The sequence below is a fragment of the Mustelus asterias genome, chromosome 22, assembly GCF_964213995.1.
Source record: "Mustelus asterias chromosome 22, sMusAst1.hap1.1, whole genome shotgun sequence".
Lineage (NCBI taxonomy): Eukaryota > Metazoa > Chordata > Chondrichthyes > Carcharhiniformes > Triakidae > Mustelus > Mustelus asterias.
The window spans coordinates 21,464,161-21,488,962 of NC_135822.1; the positions used below are offsets into that span (position 1 = coordinate 21,464,161).

At 40.9% G+C, this 24,802-nt stretch overlaps 1 protein-coding gene across 9 annotated transcripts in view; it reads left to right on the forward strand.

Annotated features, from left to right (window-relative positions):
• ubr4 (ubiquitin protein ligase E3 component n-recognin 4) overlaps window positions 1–24,802 on the forward strand; it is a 174,588-nt gene that overhangs the window by 88,375 nt on the left and 61,411 nt on the right. For 4 of the 9 annotated variants that reach the window (XM_078238861.1, XM_078238863.1, XM_078238864.1 and 1 more), the window contains exons 50-70: window positions 688–720; window positions 2,756–2,819; window positions 4,002–4,136; window positions 4,667–4,841; window positions 7,619–7,759; window positions 8,297–8,418; window positions 8,675–8,786; window positions 9,561–9,691; window positions 10,039–10,216; window positions 10,884–10,988; window positions 12,896–13,033; window positions 13,648–13,816; window positions 13,977–14,073; window positions 14,887–14,994; window positions 15,972–16,085; window positions 18,342–18,551; window positions 18,886–19,035; window positions 19,148–19,375; window positions 20,919–20,997; window positions 21,643–21,879; window positions 23,086–23,251. In XM_078238861.1, coding sequence (XP_078094987.1) covers window positions 688–720; window positions 2,756–2,819; window positions 4,002–4,136; window positions 4,667–4,841; window positions 7,619–7,759; window positions 8,297–8,418; window positions 8,675–8,786; window positions 9,561–9,691; window positions 10,039–10,216; window positions 10,884–10,988; window positions 12,896–13,033; window positions 13,648–13,816; window positions 13,977–14,073; window positions 14,887–14,994; window positions 15,972–16,085; window positions 18,342–18,551; window positions 18,886–19,035; window positions 19,148–19,375; window positions 20,919–20,997; window positions 21,643–21,879; window positions 23,086–23,251 — 2,892 coding nt within the window. The remainder of the gene's footprint in view (window positions 1–687; window positions 721–2,755; window positions 2,820–4,001; window positions 4,137–4,666; window positions 4,842–7,618; window positions 7,760–8,296; window positions 8,419–8,674; window positions 8,787–9,560; window positions 9,692–10,038; window positions 10,217–10,883; window positions 10,989–12,895; window positions 13,034–13,647; window positions 13,817–13,976; window positions 14,074–14,886; window positions 14,995–15,971; window positions 16,086–18,341; window positions 18,552–18,885; window positions 19,036–19,147; window positions 19,376–20,918; window positions 20,998–21,642; window positions 21,880–23,085; window positions 23,252–24,802) is intronic. The other 5 variants (XM_078238865.1, XM_078238868.1, XM_078238870.1 and 2 more) reach the window with 3 other exon arrangements.

The following is a 24,802-nucleotide window of genomic DNA, read 5'->3' on the forward strand; positions in this document are numbered from 1 at the left end:
TTTTGAATTACAAATAGTGTGTTTACACTTGGAAAACAGATACAAGGAATCGGGGTTTAAGGAAAACCAGACCTTTAAATATAGAGACTAGAGTGGAGGAAGGGGAAGTGAGGGTAATCTGACAGCTCAAGTTGTCAGTGGCAAGCACTCAGAACAAATGGATATGTTTCCTGAGTATTTTCAGCCTGTCAGGTATTGCTGTCAGTGGTTGTGAATGTTTCAGGGTTTTTCTGAATGGTAACAGGTTCTACACTAACCCTACACGCTCGGACTGGAAACCAGACGATGCTTTTTAAAACCCCAGTATGTTTCTCCATTTGAAATTGAAATCTCCCGATGGGTTTCCCCACAACCTGCTTATCTTGGTTGTGAACATGGTTGTGTGCTTACTGACTCAGTTTCCACAATTGCAAGCAGTGCACTGAACGGGATCATCTAGGTATAAAATCTGAGAACTGCAAGTAATCCATCTCCACCAGGCTTGCCATCCTTCTGTGAGGATTCTGTGCTGATGGCCAAATGTTCACAGCAATCTCATTGCATGACCCATCACATCCTCTGTGTGCAGATTCTGCATGCCTGGCTGCTCATCTTCTCTTTCAGTTTCTTTTTCTAAAGTGGTAAAAGGATTGTGTTTACTTTATTTAAAGTTCTCACGTGGTTTTCTTTTCTGTTGTTCCCTGAAAGTTGTGAGACTGAATCCCTAAGCTCCTTAGACCGGTTAGTATCCCTCCTTTCTCTTTATCCTATTCTCTCTTACGTTTGTGTCTGTGTTTGTGGCATCTCACTATTTAAAACAACAGTAACCACGCACATTGTTGTCATTTGAACCTGAAGAGCTCTTCAAAATAATACTGAACCCAGGACATATGTTTAAATCCATGAAATCATCATAAGTCATACAGACATCTTGTATGGATAGACCTCAAATTTCCCATCAATGTGGAGGTATGAATAACTTACTGGGCAGTTGAATTCTGTGACACTATCACCAGTTTGCATGTATTTGGTTTTTAAAGCTGTTAGTATTTTGGTTCTTTTATCTCTTGAGAGGTTATATTGGCAAGTGCCTTTAGAGTAAATTAACTAGGTGAGCTTTATTCATCAACAGCAACTTGTATTTATATAGCACCTTTAGCATAGTGAAATGTCCCATGGTGCTTCACAGGAGGGTGATCAAACAAAATTTGACACTAAGCTGCATAAGGAGGTATTGGGCAGATGACCAAAAACCTGTCCAAAGAGGTCGGTCTTAGCGGGGTACCTTTAAAGGAAGGAAGAGACGTAAAGAGCTGGGAAGGTTTGAGAGGGAATTCCATAGTTTCAGGCCTCGGAAGCTGGAAGACCCCAACAGTGGAGCAATTAAAATTGGATCTGTGCAAAAAGCCAGAATTGGAGATGTGCAGATAAAGTTTTGTTTTTGATGTGAATGGTTTGAACAAGAGTTCAAGAGTAAAATCTTCATAATTTTGCAGACAGTGCCAGAATAAATGGAAGAGCGTGTAATGAGAGAGAACTCTACCAGTTCAGAAGGATTTTGACATTACAGTTAACTTAAGTTAGTAATGTGGGAGATGACTGTAAATGTGGATGAGAATAAAATAAGAGAACAAGGATCCAAAGGGGGAAATACTAAATGGAAGAGTGGGGCAGTGGGCTGATACAATTACAGTGACTCACTATATTAAACTGTCAGTATAGTCATTTGCTGCAGGACTAGAGGGATTTTGTAGAGGGATGTTGATGTATACGGCATTAATTAGACTCCCATCTGAACTACTTGGGTTACCTGATCATCAGAATGCTCCTGTTGCCCTTTCAGCGATCAGGGATGAATAATAAAGCTCAGGCCCAGTTGATCTTGTTGAGATTTTGAAGATTGTGAATAGAACTGAATAATGTGGTACAGGGTCAGCATGGAACATCTTCAGTGTGATAAAGGATTCAAGTACTATTTGAAGCAGTAATATAAATGGGTTTAGGAACTTAGAAGGAATTGAATGATATAGCAACAAGGTGAATTGTTGGACTTGATCTTTTGGGCATGGGTTTATAATTATTTTTGCTTTTGACTTTCGTGCATCCATATCCCAATGTTGTCTGCTGGATTTCAGGTTTATAAAGCTCTGCCTGTACTCCTTCAGAACTGTTTCCATTCACCCAGAATCCATTTGCCTCTCCTTTGTCACTGTTGCAATTTTGATTTACGTTGGAAGTCATTGTCTGAAGCTTTGAATTATCCCTCTCGGCTTAAGTTGTATAATGTTATAGTAATCGCATTCATTTAACTTTTCTAAACATTAATTTGTACTATTAATGTTCTTGTATACAGTTATGATCCTTTGTTTAAAAACACAACTATTTGTGATATGTGTGCTTCACCTGCAAGGCTGCCTTTATTTTCCCTGAAGTGAGTTTGAACTCAACAAAAATTTTCAACTGAAGTGGCTTTTTAAATATACTGTTAAGAAATGGTGCGCAGGCCCTTAGTTATCAGAAGTAAATTAACCATTTGAGCCTTGGAGGAAAATATTGGTAATTCTGGTCTTAAGTATTGAGCGTGTTCCAATTTTGGAGACATTCTTCTTTCCATCTTCTGTGAGAGCAACCAAAGAATAGGATTATCCTAGAGATATTACTTGTTAGTTTAGGAAGTATCAAAGCCCTTTTATGTGTAGTTTATTCGTAAGAAACTCTCCTCCCTGTCCCATTAATGAGTTCAGCAATTGAAAATCATGTTTCCCTTTCTCTTTAGGCTGGTGGTGAGCTCAATGGAAGTGCTGGAAAGCTGCTTTGCTGTTGGATCCTCAACTGAAAAGGTAAACTTATTTGCCTTTGTGATATGGGGGAAGGGAGAGAAAGGGTTTGTGCTCTTGCTTAGTAATTAGTGAGCAAGGGCTGTTTGCTAGAAATTTCCTTTGATTTCTCATTTTCCACTTAGAACATAGAACATAGAACAGTACAGCACAGAACAGGCCCTTCGGCCCACGATGTTGTGCCGACCTTCATCTGAAACCAAGATCAAGCTATCCCACTCCCTACCATCCTGGTGTGCTCCATGTGCCTATCCAATAACCGCTTAAATGTTCCTAAAGTGTCTGACTCCACTATCACTGCAGGCAGTCCATTCCACACCCCAACCACTCTCTGCGTGAAGAACCTACCTCTGATATCCTTCCTATATCTCCCACCATGAACCCTATAGTTATGCCCCCTCGTAATAGCTCCATCCACCCGAGGAAATAGTCTTTGAACGTTCACTCGATCTATCCCCTTCATCATTTTATAAACCTCTATTAAGTCTCCCCTCAATCTCCTCCGCTCCAGAGAGAACAGCCCCAGCTCCCTCAACCTTTCCTCATAAGACCGACACTCCGAACCAGGCAGCATCCTGGTAAATCTCCTCTGCACTCTTTCCAGCGCTTCCACATCCTTCTTATAGTGAGGTGACCAGAACTGCACGCAATATTCCAAATGCGGTCTCACCAAGGTCCTGTACAGTTGCAGCATAACCCCACGGCTCTTAAACTCCAACCCCCTGTTAATAAAAGCTAACACACTATATGCCTTCTTCACAGCTCTATCCACTTGAGTGGCAACCTTTAGAGATCTGTGGATATGGACCCCAAGATCTCTCTGTTCCTCCACAGTCTTCAGAACCCTACCTTTGACCCTGTAATCCACATTTAAATTAGTCCTACCAAAATGAATCACCTCACATTTATCAGGGTTAAACTCCATTTGCCATTTTTCAGCCCAGCTTTGCATCCTATCTATGTCTCTTTGCAGCCTACAACACCCCTCCACCTCATCCACTACTCCACCAATCTTGGTGTCATCAGCAAATTTACTGATCCACCCTTCAGCCCCCTCCTCTAAGTCATTAATAAAGTCACTTGTTCTATTTGAGGATATATAGAGAACGAGTTACTTGATGTAAAATCTGAGATCATATAAATTTACCTTTTAAATGTTTACTGACTGTATCTGTTCTCTCACAGGAAAAGAATAAACAGACAGCATTGGAACTGGCCACCACATTGCTGTCAATGCCAACTCCATCCACCGTTCAGCAGCAAACCAAGGGACTGCTGGCGAGTCTGCACAGTAGCCGTGGCAGTTATCACAATCACAAGGTAGCGTGTGCCTGATTAATTGCTTTTCACACACTTAAGTGGAGCCAATCTGTGTTAACACTGGCGGTGTCTGCAGGGCTATGTATTTATTATGGGGCTGAGAAGTGGAAACTTCGCTGCTGCAGCTTCACTGGCTTCGAAGAGCACAAGCCAGATATTGGCTGGGCTGCAATGTTTAATGCAGATGTACATTTACAGCGTGCTCAGAGCAATACCACGCAGCACTGGGCTGGTCAGAAGCTGACCTACTTTCAGATTGTTGATGGAATCAGCTAAGCTTTCATGCCAAAATCTGTTTTGGCTTTCCCATTTCATTCTTCAACTCAGCAAGAAAATACATGCCACCATGTATAAGAGAAGATGTTGCAACAAGAGATGCTTTGTTCTGCAAGTGCTCTAGTGCTCTTTATAATATCAGAAAAGGATTGTGTGAAAGTAGAGCAGGCATTCAACTGGCTTGTAATGTATGAGTCACACTATTATATTATCCTCAGTGAGATGTGCTCAAATACTTCTCTTTGTCTGATCAGGATCAAGCTCTGCTGAATAATGCTGTGCAGATTCTGAATACTTGGAACAAGGATGGTCGTGACCTTGATCCAGAAGTATTCCAGCGGCTAATAATCACAGCACGTTCCATTGCAATGATGCGACCCAATAACCTCGTGCACTTCACAGAGGTGAAAGCACCACAAACTGATAAAGGTGAGCAAATTCAGAAAATACTGCAAGTATCCCAACAGGCTGCTGCATCAATAAAGAGAATGGATGAGTTAGTGTTCTGAGTATAGGCACTGCATTGGGATTCGAAACTGGAAGAGAAGAAGCGAATAAAACAAGATAGTATTGTGGAAGGGAAAAGATAGAAGCAGATATCAAAAACCAGAGGGGTTAAATTTCCAGCTAAACTGGTTTTGAAAAGGTGACGAGTGACCAAAAGCTAATGGATCATATTCAGTCATCATTCCAGTATTTCAGCGAAAAGATAGAGGACAAAATGACACGAAGATAGCTGGAGAAGGGAAAAGTTTGTGAACTGAGCACATGCATGTATGCAGACCGATGTGGATGCAGGTGCCCACACTTGCAAACCCACGCATGCATGGACATATGAACGCTGAAAAAGTAACATTTAAAAATTGAAAATGCAGGATTAATGCTAAATAAAAATGCTGACAATTAGGCAACACAGCCAGCCCCTTAACAACTGAGCGAAGATAGCCAACGCGCCAGTTACAGATTCCCATTAAAACTATGTTGTATAAAAACAGGAGCAGAGTATTTAGTCCTATGAGCCTGTTCCACTATTCTGTTAGGTCTTAGCTGATACTTCAACTCCATATCTTTTGATATCCTTGCAGAATAAAATCTGTCTAACTCAGTCTTGAAAATTCTAACAGGCCCAACATCCAGAGGCTTGGGTTGTGAGTTTCAGATTTTTATTACTCTCTGTATGGGGAGGGAGGTGCGGAAACCACTGATTTCACTCCAGTGTGCCCTAGATGTAGTCCAAGTACCTTAATTAGATGCCTACTTAATTGTCTAAACTCAAGGGACTATTAACCAAATTTTTGCAACATTTTGTCTCATTTAACCCATCAAGACTTGGTACGGTTCTGGTAAATCTGTATCCAACCCAAGGCCAGTAAATCTTTGCTGAGGTTAGCAGCCCAAAGCAGGGCTTAGTACAACTGAGGTATCGCTGCCTCCAGCCCCCTGAAATAAAGATCCAACATTTCACCAGATTTGTTGATCCCCTTTTTATGCCCTGCACTAGCTTTTGGGTGAAGTTCTCATGAACAGATTGCAGGAAGTACATACATTAATGTTTGTTAGGGAGGAAATGTTTGGGGCTTTGAACAGTGCTGTAGGAAGAGGTTGAGGAATAGATGTTCTCTGTCTTACTATTGCAATATGTTTGGCAGCTGACCATTGGGCTGGGAGCATGACCAAGTTTCCTTGAAGAATAATCTATCTGGAAAGGAGAATAAAAATGTGTTTAATGTGGGACTGTTATAGTTAACGGAAATGGTAGGAAGTGATGTAATGAATGTAAAGGAGGTGAAGGTAAGAGGATATTATAGTACAATATATAATATGCTTAATCCTAGATTGTCATTGTCTTGCATTACCCATCTCACCAAATGCAAGCAGATTTTGTATGTCTCTATTCCACTGTGGACCAGTTACAATAGGATAGTAATGCTTCGTTCATGTGTGCTCTGCCCAAAGGCTGTCTGCTGATGTTTTCTTGACGCCATTTTCTTGGCAGTTTTTGTCAGTGGTGGTTTGTGAATACCTTCCACTTACAGGAACAGGGTAAGGAGACAGATCCCAAGTCTACCGCTGCTGGAACAGGAATTGAACCTGTATTGTTGACAGTATTCTGAGCCACGTGCCAGCCATTTAGTCCACTGAGCTGACAGATAATCAGGATATTTCAGCAAGATCCAGACACTTGACTAAGCTACATTTACTATTCACCAGCTCAAATTGTTATCTTGGTTCCAGTAAAACTGTATTCAAAATGAATGTTTGCCACTCATCCAGCAGCATCTGTTAACCATTCTGAATCCGCAGTAGCAAGATTGCGTAATGCTGACTGTTGGTGATGAATTTTTAATCTTTACAATGATGTAATAACTGCTACTGGGTGGGTGAATACTCTGCCAAGACTGAAGTCTGGTCTTGTGTGTAGATTAAACAAAAACAGATTTGATAAATCACTTTCAACAGAGAAGTGTTCCTTATATTAACTTGAAGGTTACCATGCATGGGGAGTTAAACAATCAGCATTGTGCCGTCAAGACCTGTTAGAGCATTGCATCTTGTTGGCGTGCTGGGCAGTTAATCTGAGTACTTGTATGTTAACATTAGTGCAGATCAAGACAAATGACAGGGTTTCATTTGAACATTTTCAACCAATAGCTGAATACACTTTGTAGTGGTTATGTTGTTAGACTTGTGATGCCAGAAGCCTGGACTAATAATCTAGAGACATGAGTTCACATTCCGCCATGGCATTCTGTAATTTGAACTGTTTTTAAAAAATCTTAAAAGGCTAATATCAGTTTTGGTAATCATGAAGCTACTGGATTGTTGTAAAAACTCAACTGGTTCACAAGTGCTGATCTTTATGTGGCTCCAAAGCAAGTGGATGAAACTTAACTCCCCTCTGAAATGATCTAACAAGCCACTCTATTGTAGCACACAGCTACAAAGAAGTATGATAAAACATAAATTGCCTACCTGACAGCACCGTGGGAGCACATTCACCACAACAACTTCAGCGGTTCAAGAATGCAGCTCACCGCCGCTTTCTCAAGGGCACTTAGAGGTGAACAATAAATGCTGGCTTTGTTAGTTATGGCCACAACCTTCGAAGGAGTAACAAAAATAGGGTGAGGCAGATGCTCTGGAGTACCAGATTTAAAACCTGTTGTATTCTACCTAAAGCCAATTATCCTTTATCCTTTCTTTAGAAGGAGCAGATGAAAGAGATCAAACCCACAGGAATGCAGAAGTCGAAGGCTGCAGTTTTATTATGCAATTAGTCACTCATTTCTGGAGGCTCCACGCTTCCAAACCTAAGAATGCATTCCTGGCTCCTGCCTGCCTGCCTGGTAAGACAAACAATTAACAGAATGACTGCATGGTTTCAACATGTTTATTTAGTGCATCAGTAAAGTAACACACACTACAATTTGGACAAAATATAATGAAGTAGGATCCTAGCCACCTGTCAAATATAAGTTTTAAAACTGGAGCCAGAATTCTAACTGAATATAGTTATCTGTGCTGTTTTTGTGAAAGAAACAAATGTTTCACATTGTCTAAATGATAAGAATACTAATTATGATTGTTGTGATTTGTAAGGAGTAGCGACATAAAGATATCAAATACTTTCTCAGAAAAATAAATATTGCAATTAGCCTTTTTACAGTGAGTGCTGAGTGTTAGCAACATAGAGAAGTAACTTTTCAAATACCTACAATAACAAAATATTCCAAGGAACATCATAAAGCAATATTTTTCAGTAAATATTCTGTACCTCACTGCTTCATCTGCTTTACTTGTACTGATTGTTAAATACTGGAAGGTTTAGTTGAAGGAAATATCCTTCGGTAATGTTTTTACTGGGTCTTCAATCTTCTCTACAGGTCTGACTCACATTGAGGCAACAGTGAATGCACTAATTGACATTATTCATGGATATTGTACCTGTGAGCTAGACTACATTAACGCTGCTGCAAAAGTTTATATGCAGATGCTGCTGTGTCCTGTAAGTCCCTCTGTTTTAACGGGAGATAATTTTTTTTTACTGTGGTCAATGTTATAGCTACATTTTGTGACCAATGAGCAACATTCTTAATATTAAGGAACGAGAATCAGTGTGAGTATATACAATAGTGTTATGCAGTTGTGAAATGGTTTTTATGTTGGTGCTAGTTCCCTTTGTGAAGGGACAGTATCTGTGCCTTTACTTGGCACTTGCTTGTGTTCTGTATCTCAATAATTCTGAATTGTTTTTTCCTCAGGACCAGTCAGTGAGTTTTGCCTGTAAACAGGCGCTAATTCGTGTATTGAGACCACGGAGCAAGCGTAGACATGTCACACTGCCATCTCCTCCTCGCAGCAACACCCCAATGGGTAAGGAATGAGAGATCTGAACAATGCCCAGCAAAATGCAGTGATGCAATGTATCTTGAAATGTCTGGTTACAAACACTGTTAATGTTCACAAAAATGATGGATATACTGATTCCCTTTTACAAGCTTTGAAATCTGTATAAAGTTGTACTGTTTAAAGGACAAAAATTACACCCTTTGTGATAATTAAAAATGTATTTTTCATCTCGCGTCTTCCCTGCCTTAATAAAGACAGTGGAGAACTATGCTTGCAGTTCATCATTACATAAAACTTTGAATCAATCACTGTTAGGAATAGGAATTCTAATACATTGTTGTGTATATGTTATACCAAGATATTGTCATATTGATATATATGTCAATGTGTAAAAATTGCCCCAGGACACCAGCGTACTTCAGTGTACATGCATCGCACACTTGAAGTTTTCCAGTTCGCATGACTTTGCATTGAAGTGTAAATGTTACTTTGGACTCAAGCCCATACTGATTCCAAGTGAGTGACCACAGAACATTAAACGAAAAGAGAAAATGTTGGAAAATCTCAGCAGGTCTGGCAGCATCTGTAAGGAGAGAAAAGAGTTGACGTTTCAAGTCCAAATGACCCTTTGTCAAACTTTGATGCTGCCAGGCCTGCTGAGATTTTCCAGCATTTTCTCTCTTGGTTTCAGATTCCAGCATCCGCAGCAATTTGCTTTTATCCAGTTTTTTGCCACAGAACATTAGTTTGCAGTACAAATGATTTTAGTCTAAAGATCTGTCTCCATTTGTTTTTCAGGTGATAAAGATGATGATGATGATGATGATGCTGAGGATAAAATGCAACCATCAGGAATGGCAGGCAATGAAAATATCCGTCAAGAAAGTCAGGAACAAAGTGAAGTGGATCACGGAGACTTTGAGATGGTGGTAAGCACTTTGTATAGATCTGCAGTGTCTTGTTCGCTGACTAAAAGATGAAAAGAAAAGGATAGATGTAGTTAGAGTTAATTCATAGAAACTTTTCATTGAATGGGGATTGGACAGGGGAGGAGGAAGCTAAAATCGCTTTACCACATCACACAGGTAACATCGTCATCATAACACATGTTACTCCAGTTCCTAGGTAGTGAAACTGAACATGATGAGTTAAGTAGCCAAACTGTAAAATGTATTGATTAGTTTTGACCAGCAGCAGTTTTAATAAAGTTTGCATTTGTAAATCTCCTGCTGCTTTTTTTGATCTGCTTATGACACCATTTTCCCTTCTTTCCCAGTCGGAATCAATGGTTTTGGAGTCGGCTGAAAATGTAACAAATGGAAACCCTTCTCCTCTGGAGGCATTGCTAGCGGGAGCAGAGGGCTTCCCGCCAATGTTGGACATCCCTCCAGATGCAGATGATGAGACGATGGTGGAACTGGCCATAGCCCTTAGCCTGCAGCAAGATCAGCAAGGTACAGTACAATGTTTCTGATTCATCCAGATCTACAGCATTATGAATTAGGGAGCAATGGGAAACTTGGGATCTGCACAGTCATTTTGGCTGACTTGCAAAGAACTGAACAGAATGAAAAAAGATTCCTAAAATCCTTTTTTTTTGAATTTTGTTTGTGAAAACTACTAGTGTTAGAAGTCAAAACAAGAAAAATGAGAAAAAGCTCCTTCAGCTCATCCACCTTGTTTAGAACCTGGACTCAGACTGGAAATACACGGAAAGCCTGAGAGAGAGAACAGATAGGTTAATGTTTCAGGTGGTGACCCTTTGTCAGAGCCAGGCAGCTCAGATTCAGCATGTGTCATACGGGGTTGTTACTTTGACTTAGTTTATTTAATCTCTACTTTGGCGAGACTGATGGTAAGTGAACTTGTAGACCTGGTGAATTTGAAACCTATGAAATCATGCACCTCACTGACTGGGTGCAGCCAGTCTGGATTTTAGAGATGCTGTTCCAGCTATGTTTGTAATTGAATATTTTATTGATTTTTGAAACATTGCCTGGTTTACAGGACCCAGAATATGATTCTGCTTACGTAAACACAAGCTCAGCATCTTGTTATTATGCCTGCTGATTGAATGCAGGGTTCCTGAATCAGATTTCTGTTGATTTTTATCTTTAACAGGTAGCAGTAGCAGTGCACTGGGTCTACAGAGCCTCGGACTATCTGGACAGGCACCCAGCTCCTCCTCATTGGATGCAGGAACGCTGTCTGATACCACAGCCTCAGGTAACTATAATGGCTAAATCTGGTACGGGTCTTTAGAAAGAAAATGTTTGTCTGACTCGGTCTTCATGGTATCAGTTGTTGTTGGATAGTGTTGATGATTCAGGATGGGGCGTTTTAAGCTGGCTCTGTGGTGTCGTGGAGTTGTGATTACAAATTGTATTGCGAATTAAATAAAATGAAGTAATAGTGCAATTTAATACAGTTAAAGATATTGGGTGGAATTTTTCGGCCACGCTCGCCCTAAAATCGGAAAATCCTGCCTGAGGTCAACAGACCTTTGCATGGTCCATCCCCCGCCCACTACGATTCCTGGGAAAACTCCCCCCATTGTGTTAATACTCTTAGTCAGGGTCATTGGATGTCAGCTGAGGTAGTTGAGCATCGACTCTAATAAGAATTTTTAAGGTAAGCCATGGAGTCTTCACTTTATCTGCTTGTTTCAGCTAGCTCTCGAGTCAAGACAACGTTTTCTGTGTCTGTATGTGTAAAAGGTGAAGTTCTGTCAATTTTCAGCCTGACAGGTGAAGACAATTGTTCCCATTTGATTTACCTCACTTGAATTAAATTTCATGAATTAGAGTATTGATAGGTTGTAGATCATTCTATAGCTCAGATGATTCCCTCCCCCTTCTTGGTTCGAAGGTGATAATGTGGTACTAATAACCTACAGATGGAGACAGATATGGAAAGTGATAAAGAACCAGCCATGGAGGAGTTAAGATTCTGACTTTACTATTTGGACACCTGCTTCACGAGAGGTGTTAAATAAATAAACATTGAGTAAAATGGGAACCAAGCATTTAAAATAAACACAGTTGAATAATTATAGTTAGAATTGTTTTGCAAGTTGCAAAGTCATGTATTTCCTTTGGAGTGGGAGTGCCCTAAGCAAAATGATATGAATCTACACACAAGGAAACGTGCCATTTGGCCCATCCTGCCCATGTTGGTGATTACCACCCCACCATAAGCAAATGTCAGTATTGTATTTAGTCATCTTGCTCTTGTTTCCTGTCAACTCTTTAACCTATTTCTCCAACCTAATCCTGAATGTCAACACAGTTTCTGCCTCAGCCGCAACCCTGAAGATGTTTATCCTGCTCTCTGTTCAAAATGTCTCGCATTGTTGCTCCTCATTTTTATGAAATCAAATTAAGTTTGTATAGGCTCCCTGCTACCCTATGACTTGTATTATACACCTCTTGTGATAAAACCTGGAATTTCGTCAGCTTCTTTTAAGGCTTAATCTACCTGAAGTGCAACCTTTAATGACCTGCGAACCTCTACCCCTCCCGCAAATTCCTCTGCTCTTCCACAACATTTAGTCTGCATCTATACCTCGCAGTATAGTGACTTGATGTTAATTATATAATTACAATCCCCAATAAATGAAATGAGGCAGTTTTTGAAAACTGATCTGTTTTAATGAGGACTGAGTTTAAATCTACTACTGATGCTCACTGTGTAAATGGTTTCTAATAGAGGGAGCTGAATGGAAATTAAGTACTTAAATGTGCTGGACGGCCAGACTGTGTGACAATGGGAAAAGTCAGTTTCGCAGAAAAATCAAAGAATTTCTTAGTCACCAAGCAAAAAAACTCTCTGTTCCCAAGTTCCTTTTGCCTTTTTCGGCGGTCATTAAGTATATGTCCAGGTGCTGAAGGATGAATCTTTCTTCTGTCTGTGGGTCTCATGTCTATGTGAGAAACGTTTTGTTGTTTGGTCAGCTGCTAGAAACTTTCTGTACCTATAATGTCCTGCTGCTTAATAGTTGCGATATTGAAAAGCTGCTGAAGGCTGTGCCAAGCCCATGATCTGCAGCTATGTTTGTCTCAAACGTCTGTGCTTGTGCTCACGGTTTGTAAATATGGTGTTTTTACCTGTAACAGCCGTTGCTATGCTTTTAGCTCCAGCCTCTGATGATGAAGGGAGCACAGCGGCAACAGATGGATCGACGCTGCGAACATCACCTGCGGAGCATGGTGGCAGTGTGGGGTCAGAGAGCGGGGGCAGTGCTGTTGACTCAGTTGCTGGAGAACACAGTGGTAAGCAATTGACCTAAATATGCAGTAAGATGTTAACAGTTTAAAAATAAAACAGATGGAAGAGAAATTAGTTTAAAACTTTGCATTTTTGTAACTGATCCCTTGGTGGCAGAACACACAATCCCTTTTTATCTTTAGAGCCAAGGCATTAAGTGCCTTCTAGTTGATTTATATTTTAAGAATATTTTGAGGATTGGAATATATTCTTTCACAACAGGTCTTCACTGCACTACCTGTGCTTTACATTCTCTGCAACCAGAGTTGCCTCAGCCATCTTACTGCAACTCCTGGTATTCTGTTATTTCAGGGATGACAGTAATGTAGAGACAACAGTATGCCACAATCAGCCTGAACAGGAATAGGGCCCGAAAAATAAATTAAACACACTTGTTACCTCACTGTTCCCAGGAAGAAATTATTGACACAAAATATATAATTGTGCAGTCATCAGTGCATGTAGCCATAATAACCCATAGTGGAGTATATATAAATAGGCATCTATGTAAATGATGTGTGTGTGTATATAATATATATGTATTATATATATATCTTTATGTACATATATATGTATAATATAGCGAGATACGGTTAACCTTTTTTAAAAATCTATATAGTGTCTGGACGCAGCAGTGCATATGGAGATACTACAGTTGAGGGACATCCTACAGGACCAGGCAGTGTCAGTTCCAGCACTGGAGCCATTAGTACCACAACTGGACAGCAAGAAGGAGAAGGGTCAGAAGGAGAAGGTGAAACAGAAGGTGACCTACATACAAGCAACAGGTGAGAAAATGTGTTTTAATCTCAAAATTGTAAAGTTATTCTTCCAATTCAGGTGCAGTTTAAGACCGGTTAGATTTCCTCGGACCTTAACCAGAAGTTCAGTGAAAAATTGTGTAAAGACCTGGCAGTTGAATAATCCCCTCTACTCCTTCTCTCACAGGCTCCACATGGTGCGTCTGATGCTACTCGAGAGACTTTTACAGCATCTGCCACAGCTCCGTCACGTTGGTGGAGTTCGAGCCATCCCCTACATGCAGGTGAAAATTGTTTGTCCCAGCAGACTTTATCTGACTTATTTTACATTTCTAGGGTGATACAAAATGTAGTTTTATGTTGAGTAGAAATTGGCATATTAGGTCCATTGGAGAGATAAGTGCTGAATGTATTGTGTTGTCATTTGGAGAAATTGCAGTAACACCGAGGATCAGGAATGGAAAAATGCTAAGTGCTTCATGTCTGGGGCTTGCTCCGGTTTTTGTTTCCCTTCAGTCACAAAGCCAATTAAAGGATGTGGATGCACTAAAATTGCTGTAATCTGAGCTTGTATCCTTGTCATTGTCATTTTGTAGCATTGAACCCGTCATAATTTTAAACACACTGCATTTCCTTGTACAACATTGATTAGTGATTGTCTCTTGTACCTCTCATCTGCTTCATTTGGCCTTTGATCCCTTAAACATTAGTAGTACACCTAGCCTGTAACATAGAGTGCAGTCCCTTCACATAAACCAGTTAAAACACTTCAAAATGAAGCAACTCTTAAAATAGAACTAACTAACTGTCTGGTGGAGTAGGTCAGGACTTGATCCTCCTTCAAGTTTAGGGAACGCTTCCAGTTCCAGCACACTTTGACATCTCGACTCCTTTTACAAATATCAAAACATTCTACAGGAACAAAACGAATAACCATCATAAAAGAAAATTAACAGATAACAATCATAGAGGAAATGCAGTTAACAAAAAAATCGGGGACCAGTTTTTGTGCTGTTAAATTTGGAAATGTCTTTAATTTGTGCACAGGCTTCATGTGTTATTGACATTTTCTATGTACATTTCCTGTCATCCAACAGGTAATCTTAATGCTGACTGCTGACCTGGATGGAGAAGATGAGAAAGATAAAGGAGCCTTGGACAACCTTCTGTCTCAACTCATTGCAGAACTGTGCATGGACAAGAAGGTACTGGGCCCTCAGCAGTCAATCTTCATGTGTTTTTCACCATTTAAAAGTGCACCTTCTATTGATAAGCAGCTCCCAGGTTTGTGCCAGTTGTGGTGATCACATGGAGATATTACATAGTAATTTGGACACTTGAGTTCGCCCTTCTGCCACCCACATCCACGGCCCATCAAGTCTGCACCGACCACAATCCCACCCAGGCCCTGTCCCCAGAACTTGAAGTGACAGAGCAGAGTTCGTGTAGGTATACATTCTAATGATTATTCAGACTTAGAGGTTCATTGGTATTGATGAAACCCAATATTACAACACTTTATGTGTTAGTTATGCTGAATGCACTAATCCATTGAAATCTGCAAACTGCATCAACTAGTCTGAGTAAAAATGCTGCTGTAGTTTATTATACTGAATGCTGTTACACACACAGCAACCCAAGCAGTTATGGGCAGACGAAGGGAATGGGTGCCCAAACAGCACCTTTCTTCATATTGTACCGTGTAGTGGTTATGTTTCTGGACTAGCTCAGTGTTGTAATTTCGCAAAGGCAAGCTGTGAAATAGAAAATTGGTGGACAGGCACCAACAGAATAACCATGAAAGCTACTAGATTGTTCTAAAAAGTCTAGGTGGTTCCATGATGCCATTCAAGGAATGGAGGCCAAACTTTTTGTCTGGTCTGGCCCCCACACAACTTCAATCCCACACTACCTGGTTGACTCTTAATGCCCCCTGAAGTGACACAGCAAATCATCCACAGTAAACAAGTGCTTTTAAAGTTCAGTAACAAGAAGAAAATGGGGACAATTACCACCTGGATTGCAGTAATTTAAGAGGAAATCCACCACCACTGCCTCGGGGCAATTAGTGGCTTCCAGTAATTATAAACTTGCCAGTTTTGCCTCTATCTCGAGAACCAATGAAGTTGAGATGTTCAGAATCTCTCTTAATGAATTGACTGTTTATAATTGTGTTGCTCAGGATGTTTCTAAGAAGAATGACCGCAGCCCACTGAATGAAGTGCACCTGGTGATCATGAGGCTTCTCAGTGTTTTTATGTCCCGAACTAAATCAGGCTCAAAATCTGCTTCTGAGGTAAGTGGCTGATTTGCACTGAATGAACAAACCTGTGCAAATCATTGCACGATTTCTGTTAGTGAAATATTTTTAGCTGCTTTACTTATGGGGAGTTTATAAAATCTGATGCACCATTTGTTCTTAAACAAAGTGTAAGAACAGGGGAGCGAGAGAGATTGAAACCCTCAATGTCCTTGCCCTTCTGACTGTAATCAGCGTAATTTAATTTCTAAGGCTGCTGTGTGTTCCCAAACTGCTAGTCTGGGGTCAACAGCAGCAGACTTTCATAGATTTAAACAAGGGGTATTATTTTTTCACACACTGCCCTTGAAAGGTCTATCACTACGTCAATCACAAGGCATCCCCAGGAAAGATGTAATTAGAGACAGTAGTGGACTTCCACAAATATTAAAACCAAACAGAATAGCTAGCAGTTTGGGTGTCTGAGAATATAGTGAAAGAAGGATGGAGATCTTCCCACTAGAATTGAAGTTCAGGTAGGTTCAGATGGCTGGTATCAAACCAGAAGGCTTCATTCAAAGTGAAGACTATTCAGCCGATTGTGTAGACAGGTCCTGATGGCTGTTAACCAGAGGTCCTATTTTTTTTACAGGTGACCTAAGAACTGTTCAAAAACTGGTTGGAGGAGGCTTTTAAAGAACTTTAAGCCCCTCCGGTCTTTAGAAGGCAAGATGACTTTGCCATTGTGGTGCGATTGATATGCATTACAGACTGCCCAGTCTCTCTCTGTTTTGTGGATAAAAAGATTTCAACATCAGAGGACAGTTTCATTCACATGATGAATGGCCATTAATACACAATGGAAGGCAAATGATCTTTCATAGTGCTGAAGGATTTTCAGTCACTTGATCAAAAACCATTGATATACATTAGAAGATAGATAGTGGTCTTAAGTACTTCATTGTAGATAATCAATCTCAATAGCTATCCTTTATGACATGGCAGATCCAGAGTCAGAGAATCTGCAAGTTTATTTTCCTTGTGTTTTGGAGTAAGTCTTGACAATAGCAGGCATGAAATTCCACCAAAGAGTGCTATTTAAACGTGTCCATTCAAGGGAGCCCTCTGCCCATTATAATCAAATTTGGAACTTTCCAGTAAGCTTCCTAGGCTGTTGAAGTTGCAAAATGATGTGGAGATGCCGGCGTTGGACTGGGGTAAACACAGTAAGAGTTTTAACACCAGATTAAAGTCCAACAGGTTTATTTGGTAGCAAATGCCATTAGCTTTCAGAGCCCTGCTCCTTCGTCAGATGGAGTGGTTATCTGCTCCCAAACAAGGCACACACAGACAAAATCAATTTACAGAATACTGATTTAGAATGTGAATCTTTACAGCTAATCAAGTCTTAAAGATACAGACAATGTGAGTGGAGGGAGCATTAGGCACAGCTTAAAGAAATGTGTATTGTCTCCAGACAGGACAGCCAGTGAGATTCTGCAAATCCAGGAGGCAAGCTGTGGGGGTTACCGATAGTGTGACATGAACCCAAGATCCCGGTTTAGGCCGTCCTCATGTGTGCGGAACTTGGCTATCAGTTTCTGCTCAGCGACTCTGCGCTGTCGTGTGTTGTGAAGGCCGCCTTGGAGAACACTTACCCTAAGATCAGAGACTGAAAGCCCGGCCTGGGCATTCAGTCTCTGATCTTCGGGTAAGCATTCTCCAAGGCGGCCTTCACGACACACGACAGCGCAGAGTCGCTGAGCAGAAACTGATAGCCAAGTTCCGCACACACGAGGACGGCCTAAACCGGGATCTTGGGTTCATGTCACACTATCGGTAACCCCCACAGCTTGCCTCCTGGACTTGCAGACTCTCACTGGCTGTCCTGTCTGGAGACAATACACATTTCTTTAACCTGTGCCTAATGCTCCCTCCACTCACATTGTCTGTATATTTAAGACTTGATTAGCTGTAAAGATTCGCATTCTAAATCAGTATTCTGAAAATTGATTTTGTCTCTGTGTGCCTTGGAAGCAGATAACCACTCCATCTGACGAAGGAGCAGGGCTCCAAAAGCTAATGGCATTTGCTACCAAATAAACCTGTTGGACTTTAACCTGGTGTTGTTAAAACTCTTCCTGAAGTTGTAAAAGTCAGATGATTCTTTGGCGACCACCTTAACAGCTCATTAGGGTCCATTTTAAAAGGGACAGTTTTTTATAAATGTAATATTTCATGCCTGGACTGGTATGACAATAGGAGCATATATTTTACTGGAGGTTGCAAAAGTAATTATTATATTCCTTGCAGGCTTCCTCATTAATCTCCAATGCCACAGCCACTGCATTGTTAAGTTCAGGAGCCATTGACTATTGCCTCCATGTTCTTAAATCACTGTTGGATTATTGGAAAACACAACAGGGTGAAGAAGAAGCTGTGGTAACAAGTCAGCTCCTGAAACCCCACACTTCTTCATCGCCTCCAGACATGAGCCCATTCTTCCTGCGACAATATGTGAAGGTAAGGCTTTGTAATTAAATAAAAGGCCCTGCAGTCGAGTATCAATAAAAAGACTGACATTATGCTTAGAGTATGGTAAATAAATTAGTTATGGATTTAGAACATGTTTGAAGAACAGGAATATATATATATATATAATATATATATATATGTTTACGTATTTGAGATAAAAGGTAGAGTTTATGTGAATATGGGGAAGGAAGAATACACATTTTTGCATGAGGTTTTTGCAGCTGACAGATATGTTAGTAATTTTTATTGTGTTTGGTTCTATGGCACAAGTATTTAGGATTTTCTTTTTTAAAATCCTTCCTTAATATCGGCTGATTTTCAGGGTCATGCTGCAGATGTGTTCGAGGCGTACTCACAACTCTTGACTGAAATGGTGCTGAGATTACCGTACCAAATAAAGAAGATTGCTGATGCTAACTCTCGGGTTCCACCGCCTATCTTTGACCATTCTTGGTTCTATTTCCTGTCTGAAGTGAGTGCCTGATTCAGTATTGCACTGCAACAGCAGCTGTTTGTTTGTGTTAGCATGTATGTTTGTGCAGTTGCTGTGTTCCTTTAACAGTGAAAGCTTGCTCTTGTTCCAGTATCTAATGATCCAGCAGACTCCCTTTGTTCGTCGTCAAGTTCGCAAGCTCCTGCTATTCATTTGTGGATCAAAGGAGAAGTACCGTCAGCTGCGGGATCTGCACACACTTGATTCACATGTCCGAGGAATTAAAAAACTGCTGGAGGAGCAAGGAATCCATTTGCGTGGTGGTGTGGTCACAGCTTCCTCAGGATCTGCTCTGCAGTACGACACACTCATTAGCTTGGTAAGTTGATGCTTACTGCAGATAATCAGGGTTCTGAAATTTCTGCCTCACACAGACCACTAAGTCCTCAAAATTAATCTGCAACTGTAAAAATGTTTATTATATTTGCAATATTGAATTAAGAGGCCTTTTTAGGTTTTTGTGTCTTGAACAGTGCTAAATGCAAGTTCACGGTTTAATGTACACTGTATCTTTCATCAATTTTATATTTTTCAACACTGCCAATTTTCAATTTACCATAAGACCATAAGACATAGGAGCGGAAGTAAGGCCATTCGGCCCATCGAGTCCACTCCACCATTCAATCATGGTTGATTTCAACTCCATTTACCCGCTCTCTCCCCATAGCCCTTAATTCCTCGAGAAATCAAGAATTTATCAATTTCTGTCTTGAAGACGCTCAACGTCTCGGCCTCCACAGCCCTCTGTGGCAATGAATTCCACAGACCCACCACTCTCTGGCTGAAGAAATTTCTCCTCATCTCTGTTCTAAAGTGACTCCCTTTTATTCTAAGGCTGTGCCCCCGCGTCCTAGTCTCCCCTGTTAATGGAAACAACTTCCCTACGTCCATCCTATCTAAGCCGTTCATTATCTTGTAAGTTTCTATCAGATCTCCCCTCAACCTCCTAAACTCCAATGAATATAATCCCACGATCCTCAGACGTTCATCGTATGTCAGGCCTACCATTCCTGGGATCATCCGTGTGAATCTCCGCTGGACCCGCTCCAGTGCCAGTATGTCCTTCCTGAGGTGTGGGGCCCAAAATTGCTCACAGTACTCCAAATGGGGCCTAACCAGTGCTTTATAAAGCCTCAGAAGTACATCCCTGCTTTTGTATTCCAAGCCTCTTGAGATAAATGACAACATTACATTTGCTTTCTTAATTACGGACTCAACCTGCAAGTTTACCTTTGGAGAATCCTGGACTAGGACTCCCAAGTCCCTTTGCACTTTAGCATTATGAATTTTGTCACCGTTTAGAAAATAGTCCATGCCTCTATTCTTTTTTCCAAAGTGCACGACCTCGCACTTGCCCATGTTGAATTTCATCAGCCACTTCTTGGACCACTCTCCTAAACTGTCTAAATCTTTCTGCAGCCTCCCCACCTCCTCAATACTACCTGCCCCCCTCCACCTATCTTTGTATCATCGGCAAACTTGGCCAGAATGCCCCCAGTCCCGTCATCTAGATCGTTAATATATAAAGAGAACAGCTGTGGCCCCAACACTGAACCCTGCGGGACACCACTTGTCACCGGTTGCCATTCTGAGAAAGAACCTTTTATCCCAACTCTCTGCCTTCTGTCTGACAGCCAATCGTCAATCCATGTTAGTACCTTGCCTCGAATACCATGGGCCCTTATTTTACTCAGCAGTCTCCCGTGAGGCACCTTGTCAAAGGCCTTTTGGAAGTCAAGATAGATAACATCCATTGGCTCTCCTTGGTCTAACCTATTTGTTATCTCTTCTAGTGCATGTTTGTCACTCTTTGCTCTATTCAAAGTGATTAAATGTTAGTTTGATCCCTTTGCCTCTTTCAGATGGAGCATCTAAAGGCCTGTGCAGAGATTGCCAGCCAACGGACAGTAAACTGGCAAAAATTCTGCCTCAAGGATGATTGTAAGTGTAACGTTCGCTAACTTCTCCAAGTTGCAAAGTTGGTGTGCACACAAACAATTCATTGAACCTCAGCCATAGATAGACCCTCCTCTGTTTCAAGACTGACTAACTTTAAAAAAAACGCAGCATTTTTTCTTCTGATATACCCCAGATTCAAAGAAAACACAAATCTGGACTTGGCTGACCTGTCAGACTCCTTCAAGCTAATGTAAAGACTGTGGGATCACTGCATCCCGGTTATAATTGAATGGTACAGGACATAGACAGTGCACCAAGTCTGTGCCAGTCTTTGCCATATAAGCCATCTTGTTTAATCCATCTATCCCATGACCTTCAATATTTTTTCAGGCAACTAATTTTCTTCTAAAAAGATGTATTAACTCTGCTGCTACAAAGATTTATGCACAAAATCTCACTCAAAGCACCCAAAATTTAACAATAGATGAATCTTAAATGAATTACAACATTCCCTCCACTAAGTGCATATTGATTGCTTTTTAGAAAACAGCCACAAAATATTCTCATCATTTCAGCAGAGGAAATTTTTTGAGCTTTGCTGGGATTAAAGTTTGTGTTTATGCTGTAAGTAAATCAAGTAAACTTTTTATCTATGTTTGCCTCTTTCCTTCCTCTCCTCCCCTCCAGCTGTTTTATATTTCCTGCTGCAGGTTAGTTTCCTTGTGGATGAAGGAGTCTCCCCGGTTCTCCTCCAGTTGCTTTCATGCGCGCTCTGTGGCAGTAAAGTGCTCTCGACAACATCGTCCAGCAGTACAGGGGGCACTGGGACAACTGCAGCCTCCTCCAGCTCAGGGCAGACTGGGTCTCAGTCCAAATCCTCCAGCAAAAAGAGCAAGAAAGAGGAGCGAGAGAAGGAGAAAGATGGTATGCTAAAAGAACGTTGTTACAGTACAAACCATTGTAGGGAGGATTTTATATACTTTCGCGTATACAATTAATTTTATAGTGAAATAAAAATATTGTTTAAAATAACTGTTAAAACAAATAAAAATGGAATTTAGATATTTAGTTCAGAGAAAAAGATTACAGACTTGAACCTCAAACAGTAGCTGGATTACTTATGGCTGCAGATAATGCATGAATTCTGGATTTTCCTTCAGTGTCACTGATTTCAGAGTTCCTTTTAAGGAATGTGATATTAAACAGCTAATATTTACATTCCCCCCCCCCCCCCCCCCCGTGCCAGTCTGGTAAATAAAAATGTGACTGTGCAGTGGGTGAATTTGCTGTCCTTTCAGTTTCTGAACCTGGGGTCAAAGTCAAATTCAAACTGAAGGGGGTCTGGACTGTTTTCTGCTGACAGTGCTGCATGAAATTCTGAAGTCTGGTGCGCTCGGCCTGTTTTGTAGTTATTACAGGTCCACAAAACAATGGTTGCCACGATTTAACAAAATTGGCAGCCATGCTGTAAAGAGGACAGGTTGACTGATATAGGAAATGGAAACATTTACACTGGAAAACAATCAGGGTTCTTTCTAAGGCTAAGAACTTTGTTGAAAGAGACACATTATCATCCTCTTGACAATGCTGCAATTGACCTGGGAATGCTTGATGGAACAGAGCTTTACTCTATATCTAACCTCTGTTGTAACTACCCTGGTAGTAGTTTATGGGACAGTATTGCAAGTGCTTTACTCTGTTTCTAACCCATGCTGAATCTACCTGGAAATGTTGCAGTCTCTGAAGTATCCTGACTTGTCACCCTGTGAAGTATCCTAGCAAGACACAAAACTACATAAAATATTCCTACTATACTAATGGGAGAAAAATAAAATCAGACTATAGCAATAACCGCAGCAGCATCTCAGGCCAAGATGCGCATATATCATTATTCTTTCATGTCCTTTGGTCAAAACCCTGGAATTCCTTGTATTTTGGATAGGTGTACATGGTAGAATCACCACCACTACAAGGAAGGAAGTGCATTGACTCAGCCCACCTAGGGGTGGGCAATTTATGTGCCCTTATCAGTGATCTAAAAGCAAAACTCAAGTTCCTATAATTCTGAACAGTAGGAATGCCATGCTCTCTCATGCCAGCTGATAACATTTTCTCCGTTGCTTTTGACAGAGAATACAAGCAGTCAGGAAGATCAACTCTGCACAGCTTTGGTCAGTCAGTTGAATAAATTTGCTGACAAAGAAACTTTGATTCAGTTTTTGCGATGTTTCCTATTGGAATCAAACTCCTCGTCTGTGCGTTGGCAGGCTCACTGCCTTACTCTACACATCTATAGGTAAGTCAAGGGTCCATTTCATTTCCAAGAGGATAAACACCAACATGCACCACTTGGGGCTAATGGCCTGTTAGTGTCGTAATCTCTATGTAATCTGAACAGTTTAAGCAATGTATGGCTGAACTTAGAGCCCTGTGTAGGAAGCTACAATAACAACAGCTGAGAGAGGTCAATTGTGGAGGTGTTTCTGGGTTTATAGCCAACTAGACACAGTTCAATTTCAGTGTGACAAAGTTGTAGCAGTATTTTGAGGCAGAACTCCAATTATCTTCCACGGCAGGCTTGAAAAAGATATACATATGGAAATTAACAACAAATACTAGGGGGTTTTCTAACATCACTATGTTGGATATCGCAGTGGCGTAAATGGGAGCAGAAAATTGCAAATGAACATTAACTGAGTGAGCAAAATTGGAAGATGGAATTCAATGTAGGGAAGTATTTTTTTAATCGTTACTGACAATGCCAGCATTTGTTACCTATCCCTAATTGCCCTTGAGAATACAGTGGTGAACCTAAATCATTGCAGTCCACCTGGTGTGGTAACCACACGATGTTTTAGGGAAGGAGTTCCAGGATTTTAACCCAATAACAGTGAAAGAATATTGATATATTTCCAAGTCAGGCTGGTGAGTGGCTTGGAGGGGAACTTTCAGGTGATGTTCCTCTGCCTTTCCTGCCCTTATCCTTCTAGGTTCAGATCTGGAAACTGTTGTTGAAGAACCCTTGATGAGTTGCTGCAGTGCATCTCGTATATAGTGCACATGTCTACCCATGTATGTTAGTGAATGAATGTTCGTTCATTGGAAGTGTTGTTGGATGTGATGCTGATCCAGCCTCCAACAACCACAATCATTTTCCTTTGTGATAGGTATAACTACAACCAGTGTTGAGTTTTCCCCTTGATGTCAAGGGCAGTCACTCGTCTCCCTTTTATCCTGGACGTGTTGTGCCTCTTGAGTGTTGATGGAGCAGCACTCATCAAAGCAAGTGGAGAGTAATCCATCACATTCTTGACTTGTGCCTTGTAGAATGTGGGCAAGCTTTGAGAATCAGGAGATAAGTTATTTGCATCAGAAATCCCAATCTCTGACCTGCTTTTGTAGTTGCAATGTTTATATGGCTGATCTAGCTCAGTTTCTGGTCAATGATAACCCCTCTGCACCCCACCTCAGGGTGTTGATGGTGGGTGATCCAGTAATGGCATTGGCACTGAATGTCAAAGAGCGATGGTTAGATTCTCTCTTGTCGGAGATGGTCATTGCCCGGCACTTGTTTCGCATGAATGCTATTTGTCACTTATCAGCCCATGCCTGAATGTTGTCCAGGCCTTGCTGCATATGGACATGGACTACTTCAATATCTGAAGAGTTACGAGCAGTTCTGAACATTGTGCAAATATCAGTTACCTCATAATGGAGTGAAGGTTCATTTATGAAGCAACTGAAGATGGTTAGGCCTGGAACACTACCTTGAGGAACACCTGTACTTCCCACAGTCCTGGAGCTGAGATGATTGGCCTCCAATAACCACAATCATTTTCCTTTATGA